The 12,674-nt window shown below is 43.3% G+C and overlaps 1 protein-coding gene across 2 annotated transcripts in view; it reads left to right on the forward strand.

Annotated features, from left to right (window-relative positions):
* pnmt (phenylethanolamine N-methyltransferase) overlaps positions 1–12,660 on the forward strand; it is a 43,903-nt gene extending 31,243 nt beyond the window's left edge. The window contains exons 1-3 of one of the 2 annotated variants that reach the window (XM_043674655.2): positions 6,636–6,854; positions 7,757–7,964; positions 10,816–12,660. In XM_043674655.2, the coding sequence (XP_043530590.1) occupies positions 6,701–6,854; positions 7,757–7,964; positions 10,816–11,242 (789 nt within the window). In that variant the 5' untranslated portion in view covers positions 6,636–6,700 and the 3' untranslated portion in view covers positions 11,243–12,660. Of the gene's footprint in view, positions 1–6,635; positions 6,855–7,756; positions 7,965–10,815 lie in introns of those variants that run through there. The other variant, XM_087977696.1, reaches the window with a different exon arrangement.
* The last annotated feature ends 14 nt before the right edge of the window (positions 12,661–12,674 follow it).

The raw sequence follows: 12,674 nt of genomic DNA on the forward strand, positions 1-12,674 counted from the left end.
TTCCATACAAATCAAAGCTTGTTTGGGAAAATCTTCCAAGAGTATGCGGCTGTTCACAATCTTATTTCATCAACAAGAAACCGGCTGCACAGGACATTGGTTAGGCCACTGTTGGAAAATTGCATGTATTCTGGTCTCCTTCCTATCAGGAAGATGTGGTGAAACTTGAAAGGATTCAGAAAGGATTTACAAGGATGTTGCCAGGGTTGAAGGATTTGAGCTATAGGGAGAGGCTGAACAGGCTGGGGCTGTTTTCCCTGGAGTGCCGGAGGCTGAGGGGTGACCTTTTAGAGCTTTAGAAAATCATGATGGGCATGGATAGTATAAATAGACAAAGACTTTTCCCTGGGGTGGGGGAGTCCAGAACTAGACAGCATAAGTTTAGGGTGAGAGGGGAAAGATATAAAAGAGACCTAAGAGGCAACTTTTTCACGCAGAGGGTAGTACGTGTATGGAGTGGGCTGCCAGAGGAAGTGGCGGAGGCTGGTACAATTGCAACATTTAAAAGGCATTTGGATGGGTATATGAATAGGGAGGGTTTGGAGGGATACGGGCTGGGTGCTGGCAGGTGGGACTAGATTGGGTTGGGAGATCTGGTTGGCATGGACGGGTTGGACCAAAGGGCTGTACATCCCTATGACTCTATGACTCTGTGAAAATACATCAGATTTGATCTTTTGACTTTCAGACCATTGGCCAATCAGAATCTTTTACTTTTGGCCTTTTCAAAATATCGTCATGGCAAAGTGTTTCTCAACCACTGTGTTGTGGGATTATTTGTGTTGGGATTAAAAGGGGTTCAATTACAGTTCTACTTCCAGAATCTAGTTTAGTTGTTGACCAGTTTTATTACTTGGTTTTAAAAATGACGTATGTTTTGTGCTAAATAGATTATTTAGATTTTATTGAATAAACCTGGTGAAAGTTTCTTTATTCAGCAGAAAAAGGAATCAATGGGTTATTTTGGTGATTGAATCAACACATTTACACTAACATGGGGCTTGTTCTTCCTGTCACAGTCTTATCATTACAGATTGCAGTGGTACAATGCAGCAGCCATCCCCATCTTCTCAAGGGGCAATTAGGGATGAGCAATAGATGCTGGCCTTACCCATAATGCCCTTTGTCTTCAACCCATGAAAGGATTAAAAATGTATGAATAACCATTAATCCTGAAAATATGTGATAGTTTAAAGTGAGGTTTTGCAGGGACTTTGTTCTGTCCATACAACAGGTTCATTTTCATACTTTCAGCTTTGATCACTGCACACTTTAAAAATAATTATAATAAGTTAGACTTAGAATTCTGTGATGAGTAATTCACTCCCTGTCCACCATTTACAAGGCACAAGTCAGGAGTGTCATGGAATACTCCCCGTTTACCTGAATGGATGCAGCTCCAACAATATTCAAGAAGTACCATCCAGGACAAAGCAGCCCAATCACAATTTTCACTATTCACTCCCTGCACAGTAGCAGCAGTGTTTACTACTCACAAGATGCACTGTAGTAACTCATGAAGGCTCCTTCATAAGTATCTATCCAACCTGGAACCTCTGTCCAGAAGGACGAGGGCAACAGAAACCTGGGAACACCACCCTCTGCAAGCTCCCATCCAAAGCTCTTATTATCCTAACCTGGAAATACATTATGTGGAGGTCATAGAAATTTACAGCACCCTTTTGTCCCACTCATCCACGCCGACCAGATATCCTAACATAATCTAGTCCCATTTGCCAGCACTTGGTCCATATCCCTCCAAACTTTTCCTATTCATATACCAATCCAGATGCCTTTTAAATGCTGTGATTGTATCAGCTTCCACCACTTATTCTGGCAGCTCATTCCATACACGCAACTCCTTCTGCATGAAAAAGTTACCCCTTATGTCCCTTTTGTATCTTTCCCCTCTCACCCTGAACCTTTGCCCTCTAGTTTTGCACTCCCCCACCCCAGGGAAAAGACTTTGTCTATTTATCCTATCCATACCCCTCATGACTGTGGTTCTGTTCGCCGAGCTGGAAGTTTTTGTTGCAAACGTTTCGTCCCCTGTCTAGGTGACATCCTCAGTGCTTGGGAGCCTTCTGTGAAGCGCTTCTGTGGTGTTTCCTCTGGCATTTATAGTGGCCTGTCCCTGCTGCTTCCAGTTGTCAGTTTCAGCTGTCCGCTGTAGTGGCCGGTATATTGGGTCCAGGTCGATGTGTTTGTTGATGGAGTGCCATGCTTCTAGGAATTCCCTGGCTGTTCTTTGTTTGGCTTGCCCTATAATGGTAGTGTTGTCCCAGTCGAATTCATGTTGCTTGTCATCTGCGTGTGTGGCTACAAGGGATAACTGGTCGCGTCGTTTCGTGGCTAGTTGATGTTCGTGGATGCAGATAGTTAGCTGTCTTCCTGTTTGTCCTATATAGTGATTTGTGCAGTCCTTGCATGGGATTTTGTACACTACATTAGTTTTGCTCATGCTGGGTATCGGGTCCTTTGTTCTGGTGTTTAGTATCTCCCCCATATCTCCTGCGGCTCCACAAACACGCTACCAGATAGGAGTGGGGAAGTACAGACTGGGAGCAATTGTACCACAGAAAGGGCACGACAGACATATGGAGACTGTTTAAGGAGCAGTTGTTGCGAGTTATGCACAAATTTGTTCCTCTGAGACAGGTAAGAAGTGGTAAGATTAAGGAGCCTTGGATGATGAGAACAGAGGAGTTTCTTGTCAAAAGGAAGAAGACAGCAAGGATCTAGCACAGCTTAGAGGATTACAGGCTTACTAGAAAGGAGCTCAGAAATGGACTGAGGAGAGCCAGGGGGGGGCACAATAAAGGCTTGGCAGGAAGGATTAGGGAGAACCCAAAGGCACTGTACTCATACGTGAGGAATAAGGGAATAATCAGGGAGCATGTGTGGCCGATCAGAGATAGCATAGGGAACTTATGCATGAAGTCTGAGCAGATAGGGGAAGCCTTGAATGAGTTTTTGCTTCAAAGTTTTCACTAAGGAAAGAGACCTTGTTGTGAATGAGAACATTGAGGAGCTGGGAAATAGGCTTGAGCAGATCAAGATTGATGAAGTTGATGTGCTGGAAGGTTTGGTAAACATTAAGATTGATAAGTCCCCAGGGCCAGACCAGATTTATCCCAGGCTGCTCTAGGAAGCGAGAAAGGAGGTTGCTAAGTCACTGGTGAAGATCTTTGCTTCCTCACTCTCCACGGGAGTCGTACCAGAGGATTGGAAGGAGGTGAATTTTGTTCCTCTTTTCAAGAAGAGTATTAGGGAAATCCCTGGCAATTACAGACCAGTCAGTCTTACGTATGTGGTCAGCAAGGTTTTGGAAAGAATTCTGAGAGATAGGATTTATGACTATTTGGAAAAGCATAGCATGATTCAAAGCAGTCAGCCTGGCTTTGTGAGGGGCAGGTCATGCCTCAAAAATCTTATTGAGTTCTTTGAGGAGGTGAAAAGACAGGTCGATGAAGGTCAAGCAGTGGATGTGGTGTATATGGACTTCAGCAAGGCATTTGTTAAGGTTCCCCATAGTAGGGTCATTCATAAAGTCAGGAGGCATGGGATACAGGGAGATTTGGCTATCTGTATTCAGAAGTGTTTGACTGACAGAAGTCAGAGAGTGGTTTTGATGGAAAGTATTCTGCCTGGAGGTCAGTGTTGAGTGGAGTCCCGCAGGGCTCTCTTCTTGGGCCTCTGTTTTTTGTAGTTTTTATAAATGACTTGGATGAGGAGGTTGAGGGGTGGGTTAGTAAATTTGCAGATGACACAAAGGTTGGAGGTGCCATTGATAGTGTCAAGGGCTACTGCAGGCTGCAGCGCGACATAGACAGGATGCAGAGCTGGGCTGAGTAATGATAGATGGAGTTCAACCTGGATAAATGCGAAGTGATGCATTTTGGAAAGTCGAACCCGAATGCTGAATATAGGATTAAAGACAGGATTCTTGGCAGTGTGGAGGAACAGAGGGATCTGGGTGTGCAAGTACATAGATCCCTCACCCAAGTGGATAGGGTTGTTAAGAAAGTATATGGTGTTTTGGCTTTAATTAACAGGGGAATCGAGTTTAAGAGCTGTGAGATTTTGCTACAGTTCTACAAGTCCCTGGTGAGACCACACTTGGAATATTGTATCCAGTTCTGGTCGCCCTACTATAGGAAAGATACAGAGGCTTTGGAGAGGGTGTAACAAAGGTTTACCAGGATGCTGCCTGAACTGGAGGGCTTGTCTTATGAAGAGAAATTGACTAAGCTCAGTCTTTTCTCTCTGGAGAGAAGGAGGAAGAGAGGTGACCTGATCAAGGTATAGAAGGTAATGAGAGGCATGGATAAAGTCAATAGCCAGAGAGTTTTCCCCAGGATAACTCGGATATGTGGAACAGTCCATCTTAAAAAATTACCTCGAACTGTCCTGTCCCCCTTAGTCCAAGATCTCCTCACCTACATTCGGGACACCACCCACCCCCTCCACCTCCTCCATGATTTTCGCTTCCCCGGCCCCCAACGCCTTATCTTCACGATGGACATCCAGTCCCTATACACGTCCATCCGCCATCACGAAGGCCTCCAAGCCCTCCGCTTCTTCCTCTCCCGCCGACCCACCAGTACCCTCCCACTGACACCCTCCTTCGACTGACTGAACTGGTCTTCACTCTTAACAACTTCTCCTTCCAATCCTCCCACTTCCTTCAAACCAAAGGAGTAGCCATGGGCACCCGCATGGGCCCCAGCTATGCCTGCCTCTTCGTTGGATATGTGGAACTGTCCATCTTAAAAATTCTGGTCTCCAGCATCTGCAATCCTCACTTTCTCCTAGTTTTCTCCAGGGCAAGATTGACTGGTACGAGGGGTCATAGTTTTAAGATATTAGGAGAAAGGTATAGAGGGGATTTCAGAGGAAGGTTCTTTATGCAGAGAGTTGTGAATGCATGGAATGTGTTGCCACTGGTGGTGGTGGAAGCAGAGTCATTAGGGACATATAAATGACTGCTGGACATGCACATGGATAGCAGTAAATTGAGGGGTGCTTAGGTTAGGTTATTTTATTTTACATAAGGATTAATCCTTGGCACAACATCATGGGCCAAAGGGCCTGTTTTGTGTTATATTTTTCTATGTTCTATGGACTCTTGTTATCTCATTTTTGAAGGCTTCCCATTTTCCAGCTGTTCCATTACCTGCAAACATCTGCCCCCAATGAGCTTTTGAAAGTTCTTGCCTAATATCATCAAAAGTAGCCTTCCTCCAATTTAGAACTTCAACTTTTAGATCTGGTCAATCCTTTACCATCACTATTTTAAAAATTATAGAATTATGGTCGCTGGCCCCAAAGTTCTCCCCCATTCACACCTCAGTCACGTGCCCTACCTTATTTCCCAAGAGTATGTCAAGTTTGACTGGGTGGACAAAGTCAGACATCACATGACACCAGGTTATAGTCCAACAGGTTTATTTAAAAACACAAGCTTTTCAAATGCTGCTTCTTCGTCACGTGATGAATGAGCAGTGCTCCCAAAGCTTGTGATTTCAAATAAACCTGTTGGACTATAACCTGGTGTTGTTTGACTTCTGACCTTGGAAATACATTGCCGTTCATTCACTCCCTCTCAGTAGCTCTCCCTACAGCACATGGCTCTTCACCACCTTCATAAATGTTTTAACAGTTAAGGGCTTAGCCAATACTATCCTCAAGATATGAAAGAATAAATTATATTTCAATGTACTGCTCTGCACAGTTTATTCATATTGAAATTAATTATGAGGGCAACATGTTCTGGCAATGGTTAGGATTTCTTACTGTCAGTTTTGAAGCTTTTCTGACCTGGTAAAAATGCTAAGAGGATCTTAAGCCCTCTCAGAAAACATTTCTGTGGTTGCTGCAACTTCCTTTAAAACACAGTTCAATTTTACCTATAAACATAAAGTTAAGAGTTCATTACATTTACCTATCCACATGTCAAAGGTCTGAATATCCCAAAATATTTTACATATTGAAGACGACTCAAGAAGTAAAACCAAGACTTGAAACTGCAATTCTGAAATCTGTATAAATGCAAACAGATAACACTGACCACTTCAAACTGAGATAAACAGCATCCTGTTTTAAATATGGACATTTTGAATGTTAGGAATTACACTGTAGCCAGTGTAAGAGTGGGAATTGTATCTGGACTAAGCAAAACTGAAAAAAAAGTTTTCCAAACTGTCAGTATAGGCTGTGTTGGTGTGGGATCAGTGGCATAGAGCCTGACACCAATTGGTCAATTGTTGACCTTGAACAGTTTGGGGTCTCTCTGATTTTTTTTCCAGTGGTCCAGCAGTGGTTTCTGATTCACTGTTTGATTCTTTATAATAGTAATCTTACCTGCTGTAGCTCCCTGAGCTGTCAGGTAGTCACTGATCTGTCACTGCTTTAACTGTGCTGCTTTGAAAACCAAATTACATCTATCTGTGCCCAGCCTGAAGGTTTGTAAAGATTTTCATCACTGATAACTCTGTTTACCAAAGTCCTTAGCCACTTAATGAAATCACCAGAAACCTTTCTCAATGCTGCAGTCTGAGCTGACAGTATAAATACGCTGAACCTCATCTCTGTCAACTGGCCACTCTGCTTTGACTCAGAGCTGTGTCAGTCACTCTCCTGTGACTCTGAGCTGTGATAGCACAAACCAGCAGTGACCTGTTGTACATCAGGGTTGAATATGTTGAGATCTGCTGAGGTTGCTGATACATACCAGCTCTTCAATCCTCAGGCATATCTTCAGAACAACTATATGCCTCCTCGAGCCAACTTTGAGAATGAGGACTGTGTTGTTCCCTGGAAACTCCGCTGCTTTGCATCCTCATTCTCAACAGGTCAGTGAGTGGGGATGACTGGGTTAGTACAGCAGAGTGGTAGAAGGTTCAGTATTGTAGAATGAATGGGGGAATGGGGCATTGTATTACAGAGTGACTGAATGATGGAATGGGGGTGGGGTTTGTGAGTATTGTATAGTGACTGGGTGAGGTCCAGTGCTTCACAGGGACTGTTGGGGGTCAGTCTTGTAGAGGAACTAGTGAGGGTCAACATTATTCAGGGATTGGGTGGGGGTCAGTGTTGCAGAAGGACTGTGGGGTGGGGGATGTCAGTATTGTACAGTGGCTTTGGAGGCTGGGGAGGGGGTGTGGTGGAATCTGTGTTGTCGAGGAACTGTTTGGGGTCAGTTTTGTAGACTGACTGGGGCTGGTGTCAGTATTGGCCAGGTATTTGTCTTGGGTCAGCTGCAGTGCTCCAGCGAGGCTCAGCACAAACTGGAGGAAAAGCATCTCAGGTTCCATTTGGGAACACAGCAGCCTTTAGGATTCAATATTGATTCAATAATTTTAAACCTGAACACCTACTTCCCTGACTATGTTCCAACCCAACTCCCTAGGTCCTGTCATGAGATGGGCTGCTTTCAGCATTATCAACCAAATTTCACCCACTCAGCTCACTCGCTTCTCTTCTCCCTTTGCTTCTCTCTCTTGCTATGGGTTCCATCTCACCCCATCCCCACCATCAGCATAATTACTACTTTTTCCAAGCTGTTATCAATTCTTAAGACAGGTCACTAGATTTAAAACTGTAAGCCTGTTTCTCTCTCCACAGATATTGCCAGACCTGCTGAGTTTTTATTTCTGTTTCTATTTTTACAACAGTTACTTGGTCTTTTCTGTCTCTTGTCTGTATAACGTGTGCACTGATTATTTACACTGGAGCAGTGTTTGTTGCATTGCAGGAGAAATTCATGGCCACACGCTCCTGGACATTGGCTCTGGCCCAACTCTGTACCAAGTCATCAGCGCCTGTAAGTTCTTCAACAAGATTGTAATGTCTGATTACTTGGAGGTGAACCGGGAGGAACTCAGGAAATGGCTGAGAAGAGACACTGGAGCCTTTGACTGGAGTCCCTACATTAAATATGTGTGTGGCCTTGACGGAAAGAGGTAAACCTGTGTGTTACACCCGAGAGGCATTGTGGCATTGCCCAGAGAAGTCAATGCGTATAGGATCAGTCAGTGAAAGAATCTGTATATTTTAATGGAGGATTGAACAGATTTTAAGAACTAGCAAATAATGGCTAAAACAATTCTATCAAGGCAAACAAAAATGTGATAGAAAGCTAGCTAGTAATATAAAAAGGTTTCTACAAGCATTTGAATAGGAAGAGAGTAACTGAAGCTAGCTTGGCCTTCGAGAGTGAATCTGGAGAACTGATAATGAAAAACCAATAAACAGATGAGGCTTTGAACATGTATTTTTCGTCTGTCTTCAGAGTAAAATATTTCCAAAAAAATAATTGAAAGCCCAGTGTTAACATGAATATAAGGCTACAGCCAAGGGCTGAAAAATAGGATTAGAATAATTAGGTAGTTGTTTCTGACCTGCACTTTTTCAGTACTATAGATTTCATTAACTTTATGGAAGGTGAACCTAAATCAATTGCAGTCATCATGAAAGAGCTACTGGGGAAGCTAATAAACCTAAAGGCTGACAAGTTCCCAGGATCAGATGGACTTGATGATTAGATTAGATTAGATTTTAGATTAGATTAGATTACATTACAGTGTGGAAACAGGCCCTTCGGCCCAACAAGTCCACACCGACCCGCCGAAGCGAACCCACCCATACCCCTACCCCTACCCCTACATTTACCCCTTACCTAACACTACGGGCAATTTAGCATGGCCAATTCACCTGGCCCTGCACATCTTTGGACTGTGGGAGGAAACCGGAGCACCCGGAGGAAACCCACGCAGACACGGGGAGAACGTGCAAACTCCACACAGTCAGTCGCCTGAGGCGGGAATTGAACCCGGGTCTCTGGCGCTGCGAGGCAACAGTGCTAACCAGATTAGATTCCCTACAATGTGGAAACAGGCCTTTTGGCCCAACAAGTCCTCACCAACCCTCCAAAGAGTAATCCACCCAAACACATTTCCCTCTGACTAATGCACCTAACACCATGGGCAATTTAGCATGGCCAATTCACCTGACCTGCACGCAGACACGGGGAGAATGTGCAAACTCCACACAGACAGTTGCCCAAGGCTGGAATCAGATCCAGGACCCTGGCGCTATGAGGCAGCAGTGCTAACCACTGGGCCACCGAGTCACCCTATCCCTAACCCTAATGATGGACTTCATCCCAGGGTCATGAAGGAAATAGTGACACAGATAATACATGGATTGGTTATAATCTAGCAAAATTCCTTAAATTCTGGAATAGTAGTTTGGAAAATAACAAAGAAAGAAGGGAGGCAAAGAACAAGAAACTGTGAGGCAGTTAGCCTAACTTCTGACATGGGAAAAGTTGTAGAATCCATTATTGAGGATGTTATAGCAACGGAATAAAATCACAACTTGGTCAGGCAGCACCAACATGGCTTCATAAGAGAGAATTGTTTCACTAAACTTACAGCTGCTCAAAGCGACATTCATGGCAATTGATAGAGAAATAATAGATACAGAGTTTATACAGAGTCTCTGCAGTGTGGAAACAGGCCATCTCGCCCAACAAGTTCACAGCAACCCTATGAAGAGCATCCCACCCAGGCCCATCCCCGAGCCCTATTCCTTTCCCTTTAACCTACATTTCCCATAGCTAATATGCTGAGCCTATCATGGGTAACTTAGCATATCCAATTGCACATCTTTGGACTGTGGAAGGAAACTAGAGCACCCAGTGGAAACCCATGCAGACACGGGGAGAACGTGCAAATTCCACATAGGCAGTCGTCTGAGGCTGGAATCAAATCTGGGTCCTGGGCATTGTGAGGCAGCAGTGCTAACCACTGAGCCACTCTGCTGTGTACTTGGATTTATAAAAGGCATTTGTTAAAATACCACATCAAAGGTTAGTACAATGATGAAATAGAGGAATAAGAAACAATATATTAGCACAGATTTGTAAAAAATGGTTAGCTCACAGGATGCAGAGAATTGAGATAAATGGTCTTTTGTGGATTGAGTGGAGTATCAGAGGAATCAGTGCTGGGTCCTCAACTACTTACAATCTATATCAAAGATTTAAATGAAAGGACTCAGTGTATGGTGGTTAAGTTTACTGATGACACAAAAATAGATAGGAAAATAATTTGTCTGAAGGAAGTGGAGAATCTGCAAAGCAACTTAGACAAGTGAGAAATAAACATCAGCAGTTAGAGTAGAACAATGATAAAAATGAAAGGCTGCACAGACTGGGGCTGTTCTCCCTGGAGCATCGGAGGCTGAGGGGTGACCTTATTTACAAAATTATGACGGTTATGGATAGACCCTCCCCCTCACTTTTTCCTGGGATGGGGGAGTCCAGAACTAGAGCGCATAGGTTTAGGGTGAGAGGGGAAAGATATAAAAGAGACCCAAGGGGCAAATTTTTCACACAGAGGGTGGTACATGTATGGAATGAGCTGCCAGAGGATGTGGTGGAGGCTGGTACAATTGCAACATTTAAAAGGCATTTGGATAGGTATATGAATAGGAAGGGTTTGGAGAGATATGGGCCAGGTGCTGGCAGGTGGGAATTAGATTGGGTTGGGATATCTGGTTGGCATGGATGGGTTGGACCGAAGGGTCTGTTTCCAAGCTGTACATCTCTATGACACTAATACAAAAGCAACATCATAGTTAAACAGAAATTTAATGCAGAATGTAGTGGTATAGAGCAATGTGCCCTGGTACATGAATCTTAAATTAGTATGCAGGTACAGCAGGTGATTAGGAATAGATGGGTCAGTGTTGGGTTAGGAGGAATCAGAAGGTGATGAAGTACTCTGACAATAATGATTTTCTGTGCAGGGATCACTGGGAAGATACAGAGAGGAGACTACGGGAAACAATTCAAGAGGTCTGTCATTGTGACATCATGCAGGCAAATCCTCTGCACCCAAAGGTGCTGAATCCTGTTGATGCTATCAGTACCACCTTCTGCCTCGAGTCTGTGTGCCCAGATAAGAAATCACTGGAGGAGGCTTTAGCTAATATCAGCTCACTCCTGAAACAAGGTGGCTTCCTCCTGATGATTGGGGCACTCAATGAATCCTACTACCTGGCTGGGGAAGTGAAGCTCAGTGTCATTCCTCTTGATGAAGATTATGTGAAGGAGACAGTTAGCAGGTCTGGCTACAGAATCTGTACCTTCAAAACATACAACATGCCACCTGATCTGAACATTGGGGTTGATGATGTGTGCGCTGTTTTCTACCTTCAAGCACAAAAAATCTGACCTGTGTATTTGTAACTTCACTGCCAGAGGTTTCACAAACATTCAAATGCAACTGACATAAAAGCAGCTCCTGAGTCAGAGAGAGAAAATAGCTACACGACACTAGGGTAGACAGTCAAAGGGACTAGTCACACTCCCTAAGTTAGTGTGATATGTGTGTGTGCACACGCGTATAACTGAGACTGTCTGAACACATCTCTGGACTGACTCAAAAGATGCTTTTAGGCTCAATTTGTTAACCGTTTTTCATCAATAGCAGGAAAAGACTAATGGAAATGGATAAATAATTTGTCCAACTCTGGTAGTGTTTGATATGAATTGTTCAAATGAAGCTGAAGCTACTATAGCATGAACCAAACATTTGCAACACAACAGATCAGCTAACACTGCACAATAATCAGCATAGGCACACATGCTGTGTCCCTAAATATTAGATGCATGCTGTAACCATGTGTGACAAGAAGCTGTATTTGAGGCATGCTTAATGATTAGATGAATGCGTGTTTACCAGATACAATGTGTTTTTGGCATGTGAATGATGGTATTCATGTTCTAGGCATACATATACAAGCATAGGAAACAGAATCGTGCAGCGCACAGTTCCTGGTTCTTTTGAAGAACAATTTAGTTACTTGTTAATGCCACACTCCTACTCTTTTCCCATGCTCCTGTATTCTTCCATACATTCAAGCATTTAGCTAATTCCCTTTTTCAAGTTTGTTACTGAATCTGCACCCACCTGCTATCAGTGCATTCCAGATCCTAACTATTTTGTAAAAACATCAAGGTGCTTTTGGCTTCTTTGTCATCACCTTCAATCTGAGCCCTCCACTTATCAGTCGGGTACCGCAGGTAGATTTTCTTTATTGACTCGAGCAAAACTCCTGCTTATTTTAACCACCTTGATCACATCTCCTTTGAGTCTCCTCTGTTCTGAAAATTATAGCTTCTCCAATCTAGCTCCTGGATAATCTCTTTTTCAAATATTTCCAAACACCCCCTCAACTCTTCCTGAGTCTTGTTTCTGTAATGATTCAATATTGCTCTAAGTGTACATGTGATACCCGGCCTGTTTATAAAGTTGACTTACCTAATTGCAGTGTTGCGGGTTTTTCAATTTTTGTTTAAAGATATTGTGACAAAGCATCTCAAATAAATCACCAAACATAAAATTAAACTATTATTGCATTCAGAGATTTTGTGCTTAAGAGTCAAAGGTCAGATCATAAATTTTGAAGACTATCTCTTCAAAAGAAACTTCACAATGGACAAGAAATGACTCTGCAAAACACAGGACTGTATTAAATACCAAGAAACACTGAGAAAGACTATGATAAACACCAGGGAATACAGAACTGTACAGTATGAGGCACTGGGTAACAGCAAGAATGTTAAACACCAGGGAATGTAAAGTAAGACCAGCAGTTACTGC

This window comes from Chiloscyllium plagiosum, unplaced genomic scaffold (assembly GCF_037043375.1).
Source record: "Chiloscyllium plagiosum isolate Xiang-an unplaced genomic scaffold, Cpla_swu_hap1 HiC_scaffold_32, whole genome shotgun sequence".
Classification (NCBI taxonomy): Eukaryota; Metazoa; Chordata; class Chondrichthyes; order Orectolobiformes; family Hemiscylliidae; genus Chiloscyllium; species Chiloscyllium plagiosum.